The sequence below is a fragment of the Camarhynchus parvulus genome, chromosome 2 (assembly GCF_901933205.1).
Source record: "Camarhynchus parvulus chromosome 2, STF_HiC, whole genome shotgun sequence".
Classification (NCBI taxonomy): Eukaryota; Metazoa; Chordata; class Aves; order Passeriformes; family Thraupidae; genus Camarhynchus; species Camarhynchus parvulus.
This window is the reverse complement of record NC_044572.1, coordinates 103970041-103985550: the sequence shown is the minus strand read 5'-3', so window position 1 is coordinate 103985550 and position 15510 is coordinate 103970041. Positions and strand designations below refer to the sequence as shown.

Sequence of the window (15510 nt, the reverse complement as noted above, 5' to 3'; positions counted from 1 at the left end):
ACAAAGTTTCAGTTTGAACAGATGCAAAGGAAAGACCAAAAATTTTCCAGGCGGTGGATGCAGAGGAGAAATACGCCAAATACATTTCACAAGCCAGTTAAGCTTCTACTGGCACCTAATCACTGCCAGATGTTTAGAAGCAACACCAAGAACATCGCAAAACGCTGGTAAAAAATAAACAAATCAACCAGGGAGAAACACAACTCTTCTTCTCGGGGCACCGGCGAGGGGGAAGATAAAAGTTGGGTGCCGAGAGAGACAGTGCCGGGGGGAGAGCACACATGCCGGGACACACACACTCACGCAGGGACAGCCCGCTCCCGGACCGGGACTGACGGACACACGGCGCAGACCCCGCACCGCGAGGTCGCGGTCAGACCCCGCTCTGCCTCTCCCGGCACCGGCCGCCCGTGCCCTGCCCGCCACCTGCCCGCACCGTGTCCCGCGGGCACGGTCCCCAAGACCGCCCTGCCCGCAGTGTCCCCTTGCTGACACTGTCCGCGCTCCCGCCCGTCCCCGCACGGCATTCCCGCACGCCGCCGGTCCATCCGCGCTGCCCGGTGCCCGGTGCACGTGTGCGGGCTCCCCGCTCCCGTCCCTACCTTTCATCTTGGCGCCGGGGCGGCTCGCATAGGACGCTCGGGGCGCGGCGGGGCTGCTGCCGGGAGCGGCGGGCGGCGGGGCGCTCCCTGCCTACTGCCGGGCCATGACCGCCGCGGGCCCCGCTGCGCAGCCCGGCCGCTCGCCTCGCTGCTCGGCCGCCGCCGGCACCCAGCCCTCGCCGCCAGCCCCGCGGAGCCCGGCCCGGCCCCGCCTCCCTCCCTCCGCCCCGGGGAAGGGGCCGCGGCCGGGGCCGGGCGGTGGGGGCGGGCTCGGGGTCCCGCCGGAGGATGGGGCTGCGGGTGTCGCGCCCCGGGGGTGTCACACCCCGTCCGCCGCGTCCCAAGGGACCGCGGGGTTCCCGGCTTGCGGGGCCGCGGGCAGCCCGGGATGCCCGTGGGGAGCAGCCCCGGACGGGAGTTACAGTGCACCCGTCAGGGACCGGGGGAGCTCAAGCCGGATGCGGTGCTCCCGGCAGGAGATCGGTCCCGGCTCTGCACTCCCCACGGCCGTGCAGGCACCCGGGGGATTCCTCTCCAGTGCGATGTCTCCAGGCTCTCCGCAGCAGCGTGCCTCACTCGCGGCACGCCGATGGAGGGACCCTGGAGCGGGGGTGCATAGCTGACTGCTGCAGGATGTGCCAAGTTCACCCTGGTGCTGAACGAAGGGCCACGAGTAGTCCTGTTGGATTCAGCGGGACTGCGTGCGCTACTATGCATGCGTGCATTACTATGCATGCGTGCATTACTGCGTGCACTTCAATGGCACTGGAGAGTGTGTGTAAATATTTGTGGGATTAGGGATATACAGGCCAGTCATCTTTTATTTTTCTAGTTCTGGATGTTGCCAGGAATAAGGGATCGTTTCCAAGCTCCTGTTTTCATGAAAGGCATGGTTTGTTTTTCTGCAAAGCTACCAATTTTTAGGCAATTGAAGACGGTGATAAATGTTTATGATCCAGCTTTGAGTATTAACATCAGTGCTGATGAGGCAGGGCAGGTGCAATGTGCCCCAGTTCGTTCTGGGGAGGAATGAAGTAGTGGAGGCAGAGAGTAGTGGAGGCACCAGAGTCCCTCCTAATGCAGTGAGAAGATGCACACGATTTTGCCTTTGCAGTTAGAGGTACCACAGCCTGTTGGACGTAGGGATACCCAAAGAAATGATTATACTACATGGTCTTTCCAGAGGGTCTATAGCTCCATTAAGCACCACAGAAAGGTCATGGCTCAGGGTCACAGTATTAATTTAACACCAGGTCAAAAAGCACTGGAAATCTATCAAGTATGATCTCATATCAGCAAGGAATGGAGGATTAAATCCACCAAAAGTAGTAATTCTAGAGCAAAAATGAAAGAACAGATTCAGAAATCTGAATTCCTTCAGTTGGTCTGATTACTTGAGTTGACATCAGCTTGAGCATGTTTCACTGACTTGGAGGCAGTACCTTCAGTTTGGGACTGATGAAAATATTGGAATACCAGCTGCAGTAGCCATTTGCTGCTTTAAAGCAGGGCTCAGATATCAAAGAGACTTAACTCAGCTTTTAGTTTACACTCTAGCAGTTGGAATATCATGAGTAGAACACTTAAATCTGAATACAGTTATCAGGTAATTGTGGGGTCCCTGTAGTGCTGTGTTGGATTAGGACTGCAGGGTATATGAGACACACTCATGCTTCCTTGGTGGTGCGAGGCTCCTAAGTTAATCTACAATTTTTATTTTAAAGAACCAATAAAATTCTGTTTTCAAAACTGAAAGCCATTGAAACTCTGATGCAAAGCCCATGAGTATGTTTCCGAAAAGAAACCTTTCCATCACTTTTCATTGACTGTATGAAAGCAGTAAATGAAACCCCATTTCTCCATAGGAGCGTACCTCTGGTTGAAAACACAATGCAGAAGGAGTGCTTTAAAAAAAGAGGGGAAAGAAGAATATGGCCTTAAACCTGTGTCATCAGGCGATGCACAAGGAGCAGGACTGTGCAGGAATTTAGAAAATTCCTCAAAAGCAGTAAAAGATAACACTTTTCTAATTTTTTATACAGTAACCTTAATGAACTGAAGGGTAGCAACCAAAGCTGCAGAGCCTGATGAGTTGATTTCTGCATCTGAGGAAAATATGTTCCTTATTAATGGAAAGAAAAATTATTAGTATTTTGAATTCATACAGAGCTTATGATTCATTTAGTAGGCCTGGGGTCTACCTTCATTCTTGTGACTTGAAAATATTTATTAATTTGTGAACACAGTGGGACACTTCATATTTCTGGAGTAAGCTTCCATATGGGCTTTTAATCATGTAAGTTGTATTCCATGGTGGATTTCCTATACATATGTTAGGAATGTGTGAGAAAGTGTAGGTAAAAATACGTTAATTTAAATGGCTGATGAGCTTCTGCTAACACTGCTATAAAAATCTAGTGTTAGTAAAGAAATGCAGGAAACTCATGAACTGTTTCATATGTCAAATCTTTCCTTTAAACCCAAGTATTTTATGTTTTAGTTTCTAAAGTGAACATTCTTCTTTCCTTCCCACCAATCCATGTCTGTCTACCAGAGGAGGGTGTAGGTGTTAGACACCATCACCACCCTTAGCAATCCTGGGATTAACAAAGGGGAAGACAGATTGTTGATGGATCATGGAGATGGGGTAATTGATCAAGCACACTTAACAAACATCACTGGATAATTGATATTATGGAGCATATACATTATTGTATATGTTCAGCTGAATACATACATATTTAGGGTGCAATACACTACATAATACAGGTTTGTATTATGCTAGGAAACATAATATTGTGTTGCTCAGTCACAGGCCTTCACAAACCTTAGCTTTTTATACACTTTCATATTTTTCAAGTTTCATTTAAACCTATGGTGAAATTTGCCAAACAGAGTTTGTTTTTCTGCAGAAAACCACTGATCTTCTCAGAAAAAGTTTCAAGTGTATTTTCATATTCTTTTATTTTAGACCAGATCTAGGGAAACTAATTTCACAGAAATGCTTTATTTTAGGGGCTTCTTTGTTACCCTAGTTCAGGACATAAATTATGAGGCCTGTTTTTTCATCCAACAATAACAATATAACAGCAGCTTACTACCACAACGGGCTGCCTGTCACAAAGCCATCCCATGTTGCAGCCAGATCCAGACTCAGAGAAGGGCTAAAGGATCTAAACAAATCATCCTTCTTCAGAAATGTTTACATATTGCCTTAATATGGCTTGTTTATATGGAACTATTACAATTTATTCATCAGATGCTGAAATAAGGTGCGCAAGTGAGCGCTTTGCAGTTGCTGTGGCACGGTGTGACTTTAAGCACTTACCAACCACATGTGCGTTGTTTATTTTTGTTTCTTGTTACAGTCTCCTCTTGAATATAAAGGAAGTTTGTTTATAATAGGTCTCACTCACTTTTAGTCTGCAAAATGTGTTGAAATTCAGCAGTAATCCAAAAGAGAAAGATGTTAGTGTTTAATCTCCCCATGTGCACTTTAGAATAAATTGTGCAGGCTGTGCTAAAGTGATTTAAACCCAAGGTAATGGGCTCAGTTCTTGTTCGCTTTGATTCCACTTCATAACAGACCATTACCCTCACCTGGCTCATTCCCAGAGCCTGACCTACAAAAGTTGTGCTCTTTGGCAAGTCTTGGAGATCCTGGAAGCCTTGGTCCTTGCACATGGAGGCATGTGTGGCATTCTCTTTTGATGGGCAGCTTTCTCATAGCCCGAACTCGCATACAATACAAAGAGCAGCAATTGAATTTAAAAATGTCGCAAAAAAATAATTGCATGCATCATTGAGGAGAACTGCATGTGACACGGGAACCATATGTGAAGGATCATTTGTCTGAAGTAAGTACCATTTGGGTTCCATACAAAATGTTCATTTGAAAAGTAAGAGTTGAGTATTATAACATATTTTAATGATAAATCTTTTTCTGCACAACAATTTCATATTGTTGTTAATGACCATTTTGGAGCTGTGCCCAGAGTGAAGACATTATCCTTGGATCTGGGTAATGAGTTTGTAAATGATCCTGAACAAATGGTGAAGCTATTTGCTAAAATTTTTGTTAAATCTACAGATGAGCCTTCTCTTAATCTGGGTAATTAGCATCATAATTTGAAAGTATTTAGTTATCTAGACTTGTCCGTGGCAAGTGAGGTTGGTTTTTTGTTTTTCCTTTCCTATTTTTTGATTAACTGTGAGACTGAGGGGGATTCTGAAAGCAGCAAAACACCTGGTTGTCTTTTCGGTATGCCAGAATTACTCAGAGATACAGACTTGCTCTAGCCATGGTTTGGATGTTGATCCTGCAAAGGCTCATGTGCCAGTTCTCTTGTCTTTCAGTTGCTGTGAACTTTTTATCTTGGAAGGAAAAAAAGGAAGATAGCTCTAGAATAGGCTGGACAGTCACACTAAATTTAAATAAAAGCAAAATGCTGGAATGCAAGTAAAAGTACAGCTATTATGATGATCTGCAGATGAGATTGAGGGACCACTGTTTCATATTTTTGATATTTGGTAAAACACATTATTGTGGTGTTTTTTCATATTTTGAATGAAGAGAAATTGTTTACAGTTCAGCAAGTTTGCGAAATTTTATTCTGGCAATTTACAGACCAATTTCCTTGCACAGTTTTTTGTCAAAATTTTCTAAAACAATTGTAGCCGTTGTATCTGCTGAATATCCAAACCAATGAAATATTGGACATTTGCACTCCAAAATTTCCATAATGAAAAGTAATTCCATTACTGCTAGAGTGCTAAAATGCTGAAGACACTAAAACCAAGACCAAATAATTTGTGCCAATTTTATTAGGATCCTCGCAGACGCAGATTTTTATACCATATTCATGACATTTTGTTTGCTCATAGAATGTGTTTCTTTCAACACACAGAAAAATAATTCTGACTGCCTCAGGAACAGATTCTTACTGCCTGAGGTCTAACCAGGTCAGCTCTCTCTTCAGCTGGAGTATATAAAAATGATACTGGCCAGAGTTTGATTTATGTTGATAGAAAGCAGCAAAGGTCTCTCCATGTTTTGAGACTGTCCAAATGACAATGACATTCAGTTTATGGCTATCTTTAGTGGGAGTAAGCCAGCAGGAACCCAGAATTGGGCTGTGTCAGCCCAGAGAAGCGCCAGTCTGCTGTCATTTACATGCCACACATCTGGGCTTCAGCTGGGTGTGTTCTGCATGCCCCAGTCTGGCTGTGCAACTTCTCCCAGAGGCAAAGTGGTGCACAGAGCTGTCTCTGTAAGGGCACCTGGCACTAGAGGGAGTGGAAGCTGGTGTAAGTTACTCACAGACACCAACACAGCATGGTTCAGCTGTGTCCACTCCTCAGATTTGCTGGTTATGTCAATAGAGACTCACATGGTAAGTCCAAATTCATGATACAATCATATAATCATAGAATGGCCTGGGTTGGAAGGAACTTCCAAGATCATCTAGTTCCACCCCCCTGCAGCGCACAAGGACATCTTCCACTGGACCAGGTTGCTCAGAGCTCTGTCCAACATGGCCTTAAACACTTCCAGGAATAGGACATCCACCATTTCTCTGGGAAATCTGTTGCAGTGGCTCACCACCCTCACAGTAAGGAATTAATTCCTAATATCTAATCTAAACCTATTGTCTTTCAGTTTGAACCCATTCCTCCTTGTCCTGTCACTGTGTGCTCCTGTGAAAAGTCCCTCTCCATCTTTCTCCTCGGATCTCTTCAGGTACTGGAATATGTGGTGTCCCTGACCCCTTGCCTGGCAGTGCAGACCTCAGAGTCAAACAGGGACTGAGTGTGGCTTGTATATTGCTTGGTCACAGCAGAGGATCCTAGCAAGAAAAGCAAATAAAAATACAGTGAATCCTCCCTATATTAAGTTAACATTATTGCAATGTATTTTGGCTCCTCAGCCCGTGAGTTCCACCCATTAGGACTCCCTGACGCTTCAACAAGTGGGTGTAAGTAGGTCCAGGGGAATATTAAATTACAACTCTTCAGCTCTGAGTTTGGCCCAAAAAGAAGAGAAAAAACCCTTTGAAAATCAGGGAACATCATGACTGCAATTGTAAAGTATTTTGCACGCTATGTAGAACACATCTGTAAATTATGTAAATTAATATTTATGGGGAACGTTGAACCTTTGAAGTTTTGCTTTTTGGAACATACTGAAAATAAAAGATGGCCACTCTGATTAGTATTTTTAGTAGAATTTACCAGGTTTACATAGATTTTTTTTTTTAAAGAAAATGGACTTCAAAAGGAACAAATGTACCAAAAGATAGGAAGTGATTGCTTCTGAGACCATATTATCAACAGTTGCTTCTGGTGCAACTGGTGTTCTGCTTCTGTCTTCTTTCAGGTAGATTACAGAGCATGAGATACTCACTGGAAATATTAATGAAGGCTATAAAGAGATACTGTGGCTTTTTCATTTTGTAAGGCATGCATAAATAGTTGTGGTCAAAAAACATTATTGAGGTGGTGAAATTGAGCACTCACAATAGGAAATGCCAGGAGAAAGATTTCCCATGGGACTTCAGCTCACTTGCCTATGTTTGGAATTATTGACAAGACATACATTCCTACTGACAAAAGGTATCAATATGAATACTACTTTATAATGGTGTATTAATTTTTTTCTCTCATAATTTCATTTATCTGGTACAGAGGAGGGACCGAACTCATTTAGGGAGCACCCATTCAATATTTTATCTTTTCTTCGTTGTTCCTATAGGTCCCATTCACTGCAATGTTCATGCTCCTCTCTGAAGATAAAATTATTTATTTCCTCTATGTCAGTCATCAGGGTAGCATTTCACAAATCTTAATTCAACTTTGCAAGCAATAAGTAGTATTAATACCTCTGTTTTATAGGACTGAGACACAGTAAGGTTAAAGCTATTATCTCCTAAGAAGCGAATCCCTTGAAGTGCAATGATTTCTCGAGGTACCCAATGTTGTTGTTGATGTTTACGCTATACACCCGAGGGCACCTTCCACTTTCCACTTTCCAAGCCTGGCTGAAAGTCCCAGTGACAGCCCCACAAGGCTCAGCTACACACAGTGCTGTCTCTGACCTTGCTCTCCCATCTTTCCATGTGTGTGAAACCTGCAAGGAGCAGCCCTGGCAAGCTCTGAGTGAAACCCCACGAGTGGATCACTGGGACATGAGGACATGAGGGTGCTGCTGATTGCAGAAGACCAGTAATCCAGCTACAGTCATGCCCAGTGTTTCCAAGCTTGAAGGCTACATCCCATTGTCTTCCATGTCAGGGGGCAGTGCTCAGCCCTTCTGCAAATGAAGCCATAGGGCTCCTGTCAGGATTGTTGAGAAAAACATGGGTAGTGACAGACAGGGATGAGCTGGATGTTGGTGAGTTGCTGGGATGGGTTGAGGCCAGCTGGTGGCAGCTCAGCCCCCACCCAGTTGCTCACTCACTTTCCCCCAGAGAGACGGGGGAGAGGGTTGGAAAGCCAAAAGTGAGAGAAACTCATGGGTTAAGATGAAAGCAGTTTAATAAGTGAATGGGGAAAAGAAGGTCCCAACTGATGCAAAGGCAATCACTCATCACCTCCCACCAGCAGTCCTATGCCCAGTCAGTCTTCAAGCAGCAGCTGAGCACAAAAAGTCTCTGTTTTATTGATGGGCATGCTGTATATAGTGTGAAATATCCCCAGGCAGTTTGGGTCAGCTGTCCCCTTCCAGCCTCTTGCCTACTCCCAGCCTACTCATGGGGCAGCAGAGCTAGAAACAGAGAAGGTCTTGGTGCTGTGAAAGCGCTGCTCAGCAGCAGCAAAAACATGGATGTGTTACCTGCACTCTTTTGGTCACAAGTCTAAACCACGGCACTGTGCTGGCTGCTTGAAGAAAGTCACCTCCACCCCACCCAGACCCAGTGTAGTTGCTCCCATCACATGGGCGCTGCCTGGCAGAGTCAGAGTCTTGTTCTCTAGTTTCAGCTTTGAAAATCAGAAATTTCTTTTTCCCTGCCTCTTCTCTGACCTTTACAATAAGTGAGGTAGAACTCTTAAAAGACTTAAAGTTTTCCTCACCGTACAAACCTGGGGTCGACATCTTGCTTCTATGCTGTGCAGACTCCCACTGGGAAAGAGAAAATGTTATTCCAGGCACAAAGATCACCTACCCACCAGATTTCAGGATTTTGATGCAAAGCCTGGGAAATGAGAGTTTTTAAAAGAAAACATCTACAGGCTTTTGACATAGACAACAATATATACATTTTCCCTTAGGTTCTTTCTTGGAAATGACTGAAAATTTTCCAAAAAAATTATCAAAAGAAGTCCAAACAAAATCAGCCAGAGGCATCCAGCCAGCAGGAGAAATTACAGCTAGGATGACTGAATTTTGGCAAGGCTCTAAGGTCCTTATAATGGAAAGTATTGGGTAACTTTAAAGAAAGGCCAAAACCAGTTCAGGAATGAAGAAAGAATGACCATGGTGGCCAGTGATTTTAATCTTTCATCTACCATGCAGCCCTATAAAGGGAAGACATAACCCAAAATGTGTTTGGAGATATCTGCGGAGAGGACACAGAGGAACAAGCTGATTTTGATTTTTTTTCCGTCAAGCCAGGCTGTCAGGTCTTTTGAAAGCTCTACAAAGCTTTCTCCCACAGTAGGAAAGTCAATTTCTCTACTTGAGATATTTGTCAGGAATGAAACACATGCATCCATGCCTCTCTCAGATCCACATAAAACTACCTACAAGCCCAGCTGAGCAATGAGTTACAGCCCTTGGCTTCCAGACTCAGCATCAGCCACTCACACACCCTCAAGTAGAGTATAGACAGACCTCTTTTCTCTACTTTAAAGGTGACTCCTCAGCATGCAGCTGGCTTCCAGAGTCTTGTGTAAAGGGTATTCCAAGCATTTCAGGTTAAAGTTCAGGAAAGAAGTGCTGTTATTAGCCCATTTCAGTGCAGGTGCTAAAGCAGAGTATTGAGACTGGGAAAAAGTCCCTCCTGCTCTGGCAGAAGCACATCTGCTGTGGCTGACAGAGCTCAGTGAGGTCTCCAGCTCTGCCTCCCAGAAAGGGAGCAGCACAGAGATCAGGAGCAAAGCTCTGCACTATTCACCAGCTTTGTTGTTCCTGCAGGGATACTTGGGATCGAGAGGAAAGAGTTCTGTCACACATTTATAAAATAACCCTTTGAAGTGCAGAGTTTTCGTGCTGTCATTTGTCATGCTGTTTTCGTCATGGAAAGAGACCAGGCATGCCTGTTGACAGTCAAAACCTGTCAAAATCAGCATGAACTGCAGAACAAGTATATACATACACCTGTTTGTTCAAACTTTTCCCTTAGGACCTGGAGATCTCTGGGATTTCTTGGGCAATGGATAACTGCAAGGGCAGGGAGAACTGTGAAGCATGGAGCAGCACTGTGTTCAGTCCATGTGCCACATGCAATACATGCAAAAAAACATTTTCATGGGGAATGAAAATGAAGCAAGGCACCAGAGACACAACCTGACCATTCTTCCTGGGGGATGTTCATAAGTTTAAGTATGGAAGAGTTTGCTTCTTCTGTTACCATGTTTTTTTCTAAATTTTGGAGTGTTACTGGTTTTGCTTTGTATTAGATTTCAGAAAATAGACTTCAAAATTGGTAACAGGCAGCTAGTCTGCTCATAATGTTCCTTCCCCCCCACCCCCCCGAGATATTTGCCTGTGTAATAAATCCAATTTTTTTATTTATTAAATGAACATAGTCAAGGTACTTCCAAAGAAATGAATATCCAAATATATGCAGAAGTATAAGAGAACAAAATTCACTAGAATAGCAAAATTGCAACACAGAGTCATTTACACTGGAGGGAATCATGAGGGGGTCTTTGGTTTGGCCTCCTGCTCCAAGTAGGGTCTGCTGTGAGACCAGACCAGGTGGCTCAGTGCTTTTCCCATTTGGATCTTGAAAGCTCCAAAGGCAGAGACTACACAGCCTCTCTGGGCAGCCTGTGCCCCTGCCTGGGTGTGACTGATCACTCAGGCTGAACAAGTTTCTTCTTGTATCTTGTCTGAACCTCCCTTGTGTCAATGCATGCTTGTCTCATTCTCCCAGCATGGAGCACTCACTGTGTAGAGCTCAGCTCCATCTCCTCCCCAGCCTCCCAGCAGGAAGCTGCTGTCACCTCCTGGGCTGCACCTCTGCTTCATGCTCAGCTTGCTGTCCTCCACAGCCCCCACAGCCCTTCCTGTGGAGCTGCTCCCCATGCTCCCAGTCCCCAGCCTGTCCCATTCAGTAAGCTGGTCCATCCTAGGAGCGGAAAATTGTACTTGCTCTTCAATTGCAAAACATTTCTGTTGGCCCAGTCCTCCAGCCTGCCTAGATCCAGGACTGCTTCCTAGCCCAGTGAATGCACTCTCCAATTTTGTTTCATCTGCAGATTTAATAAAGTGCACCCCATGCCCTCCTTCAGATCAGGAATAAAGGCATAAGACAGGACAGATCTTGCTTGTAACTAGTCACCAGACAAGGTGGCAGGAATCATTAACCACTATCATTTGAACCTTTTGGAACCCTTGCACAAACCCTATCTAGTTCCATTGACATAGATCAAAGTTTCCCAAGGAACCTCTGACTCAGTTCTTTTTCCTTTTTTTTTTTTTTTTTTTTTTTTAGTTTCTCTCTCCCTGACCATCACTTCTAGGCATAAAGGTCTGAGACACCTTGTTGCTGAAGACCAAGGCACAGAAGCCATTTCTCAGCCTTGCAGCTGCTGGTGCTGCTGCTTTCAGCAGTGGAGAGAACAAGCTGCTCCTGGCAGTGGTCTTCTCTCCCTTGACCTTTCCAGACAAGTCCCAGGAAGAACCTGCTGGAGATATGGCCAGGAGTGGGGTGTTTGTGGCAAGCAAGGATGCTTTGAGGCAGCTGGCCTTGGCCCAGCTCATAGGAGCAGTAGTGTATGTTGTCCTCAAGGCAGGATATCTGGAGCCACTTTCTGTCCACCCCTGCAAGCCTCCATCGACCCAACCAAGCAGCCTAACTTTATGTTATTATCTTTTATTTTACATATTGATAATATTTGTGTTTGCAATTAAAGAAACCTGAACTTGTAACCAATTTTCCTGTTCTTTTGGCCCAGATACTACTTTTTTCACAGAACTAAAATGCAGAGTGCAAAATTTTGCTGCTGGTTGATGTGGCCCCTCAGTCTCACAGGAAAAGGGAGGGAAGAGTTTTGAGTCATTCAGCAACAACCACAGGGAAATATAGTCCCATCCACATTCATTTCCAGAGAGGAATTTGAGGTTTGGATGACACAGAAGAGGAATTACTGTGGGGAAAGGACTTCTCAGGCTTTGCTGGTAGAAGGACGTTCCAAAGTGCAGAGGATTTTTATAGTTTCTGTAATTCTTCTAACTCTGTGTTTCTCATTTTATGAGCGTGAGCTGTCTCCATTTCCCTGCCCTTTCCTGTTGGGCTCGTTTGTCTTTGTGTAGCCCTGATTCAGCAGCAGCTCGGTGCCTCGTGGGATGAGGGTGAGAACTGGCTGCATTTGCTGGCTACAGGAACCAGCATTACCTTGCCTCAGAGAGACTGGCTGAGCTGCTGCCAGAAATCAGACTCGGCTAGCAGAGCCTTGGCCGTGACTGCGGCCACCTCTCACTTCCCCCTCCTACAGGGAATGAGCTCCTTGTGACTAAGACTGTTTTCTGGTAACTCTTCCTAACCTCTTTGCAGCCTTGGGGTGAAGAAAAGGGATCTGAAAGTGCAGCCTCCAATTTCAGAAAAAGTGTTCAACATAGAGTCATAGAATCACAGAATGGTCTGGGTTGGAGGGGACATCAAAGATCATCCTGTTCCAACACCCCAGCCATGGACAGGGACATCTTCCACTGGACCAGGCTGCCCAAAGCCCCATCCAATCTGGCCTTGAACACTTCTAGGGATGGACAGGCACAGCTTCTCTAGGCAAGCTGTTCCAGTGCCTCACCACCCTCACAGTAGAGAATTTATTCCTAATATCTAATATAAACTTACCCTCTGTCAGTTTAAAAGCATTCCCCTTTGTCCTATCACCCCATGTGCATGTAAAACTTCCCTCTCCATCTCTCCTGTAGCCCCCTTCAGGCACTGGAAGGCTGCTGTGAGGTCTTCCCAGAGCCTTCCCTTCTCCAGGCTGAACAACCCCAGCTCACCCTGTCTTCACAGCAGAGGTGCTCCAGCTCTGTGGTCTTCTGTATCACCCTCACCCTGTGGTGAATTATTGGGGCTAAGCTAAAGCACAAACATGAATTTTACATAAGTTATTTGGGAAACTATGGAGTCTATAACCCTCATTATGTCTTTTCAAAATGTGTTCCACTCCCAATTCAACTTTGAATCCATGAAATATGAAAGTCCTCCACACTGATAGGAGGTACAATACATGGTCCTGTGTTAAATGGCATGGCCATGCTCAAGCTTCTTTCATCCATTTGGAAGCAGAGTGCTCCTGTGAGCCCTTCATTTGCTGCACTTTGGATCTTCTTTTTCTGACGTTGGTAGTTGCCCCAGTAAAACAATTGCTGTAGAAGGTGATAATGCAGGAGACGAATTCATCTACTGCCATAGCTATATGGGCATCTGGTCACCAGACAAGAAATCTTGAAATGGATTTCTTTTATGGTGGTGTTGAAATGTGAAGAATGAAACCTTGGGACAAGATCTGCTCTGCTAACTAAGTAGGCAGCACCATTTTATACCACTGGAAGCTTTTTTCAGGGTGGAGGCAGTCCTTGTATTGGACTGCTCTTACCAAAACTTTGAATTTTAAGAGTCTTGTGAAATAAGACTGCAACTAATAATTGCAAAGAATGAAGGAGAAAGCTGAAAGTTCGTAACCTGTATGTGTCCAGGTGAGCCCTTTTGGGTAGATTGTTTTGTCACATTTTCAACCCAGGAAATTGGTGTAATCTCCATCCCTGAAGATATTTTAAAGTTGTGTAGATGTGGCTCTTGGGGACATGTGTTAGTGGTGGACTTGGCAGTGCTGGGTGAATGGCTGGACTCGATGATCTTGGAGGTCTTTTCCAGCCTAAGCAATTCTTTATAAAAGTAAATTCTAAATTATACATTAAAGACTCTGGTGCTTGTTTTATGGCAAGTTCATTCTGGTCAGGCAAAACACTGTTACAAAAGATACATTCAGGTGTGTTCACCCAGCTGTAGACCCCTGAATTACCAAGTATTGCAGGTGAAGAGCCTCGTGCATGGTTCGATGCTCTCAGCCTTCTGCAGGAATTAATTGGTCATGCAGACAACACTTCTGTTGATGTTTTTTCTTGGCAAGGGTGAGCCGAAACAGTTTGTATATAATTGCACAGCTTTACTTGGACTTGGGCTTCCTGGTTATGCTGATGGGCAGCATTTTTGGCTAATAAGAAATCTATATATAATCTCCCACTGTACATGGTGATGATATATGGATTGATATTGGAACAATGACTGAATTCCTTCATGGTTTATGAATACCACTCTAAATTTAAACAGTTTTGATTAAATGCTCGCTCGGGCTCATGCTGTTCTATAACATGTGGCACTTTTTGGAAAGAGGAATTTTCTTTTAACTTGTCAGTCTAAGTATCAGTCCTGATCAAAACATGGGATGTATGTGCTCAGGAAATTTTGCTGTTGAAAATTTGTTTATTCTGAATTAAAGGAGAAATGACATTTGAGCTTATTTTTCCTACATTCCACAGTGCAAAAAATTTTTTTAAAAAATTCTCTCTACTTAGAACACTGTAAATTATGGGTTGGATTTTGAAATTGTAGGTTAAAAATTTTTAAATGTTTGCTGTATTTATTTTTTTATGTTTTTACATTTTGATATTACTTTATGCCACTTTCATTGCTTTGAAATCAGTTTGTGACTTCAGAGCAGCTATATTTCATTATATTACTTTAAATAATATTTAAGTCTGGCTTCTGTTTATTGCACATTAAAGCATTTTATCTTCTCAATGTAGCTGTCTCCAATTTCTGTTGTGTTGAAAGAATTTATCAGAGTCTTTAGTTCCAAAACAAACAGGAAATACTTGGATAGGAGTGACATACCAGATCTTCGCAAAAAACAGGAGACACTGTGATCAAGGAAAGAGGTTTCCTTCAGTGATAGAAAGCAGCACACAGTAATGATTTTAAAAGATAGTAAAACCCAGGAAGGGAATAAAATATTTCAGCTGTGATGATAGTTTTTATTGCATTGTGCTATGTTGCACATCTGCTAACTGCAGTATTGTATAAATTGCCATAAGTTATAAAATTTATTTTAAAATTAACACAAGACAAATAGAAACATAATTTCAGAATGCTGAAATGAAGTTTCATAATGTAGGCTGAAATCTATTTTCTTGAAATAGTGTTTTTCTTGAAACATTTGTGCTGAAAGACTTTGGGGTGGAGTTGATTTGTATTGACATATTTTAAAATTTTTCAAATTTTGATGAAGAGAGCACTACTGCATTGGCAAATATTTTGATGAAAAAGTCAGCCTGTGTTTTAGGTACTGTTCTAAGACAGGATGGTAGTTTATTAAAACTTGCATAGGAAGAAAATTAACACATTTCAGGGACATGTGCAGACGTGGATGTAAATATTGCTGCTTGTTTCCTGAGGGATGGACCAAGCTGCCATTAACCTTAATGGGAAAGATGATATTTACTTTTCATCTCGTACAGGAGTGGATATTGTTTAGTTCTTTAAAGCTATTAAATATCTGCTTGAACTTCAAATGATCATTGGATGTGCTCATTTTAAAGTAGTCCTACTGCTTTTGCTCTTTCTGATTGTGCTAACTCTAGAGAGCCTGGTAGAGAGGAACCTTTACAGATGTCCTTTGCCTTCAGCTTTCACATTCAACAGTTTGGAAGACCAGAAGCCATTGCCGA

At 43.8% G+C, this 15510-nt stretch overlaps 1 protein-coding gene across 1 annotated transcript in view; it reads right to left on the bottom strand.

Moving 5' to 3' along the window:
• The window catches only part of COLEC12 (collectin subfamily member 12), a 96435-nt gene extending 95682 nt beyond the window's left edge, over positions 1-753 (bottom strand). The window contains exon 1 of the mRNA XM_030965327.1: positions 603-753. Within this exon, the coding sequence (XP_030821187.1) occupies positions 603-609 (7 nt within the window). The 5' untranslated portion in view covers positions 610-753. The remainder of the gene's footprint in view (positions 1-602) is intronic.
• Positions 754-15510: the final 14757 nt, after the last annotated feature.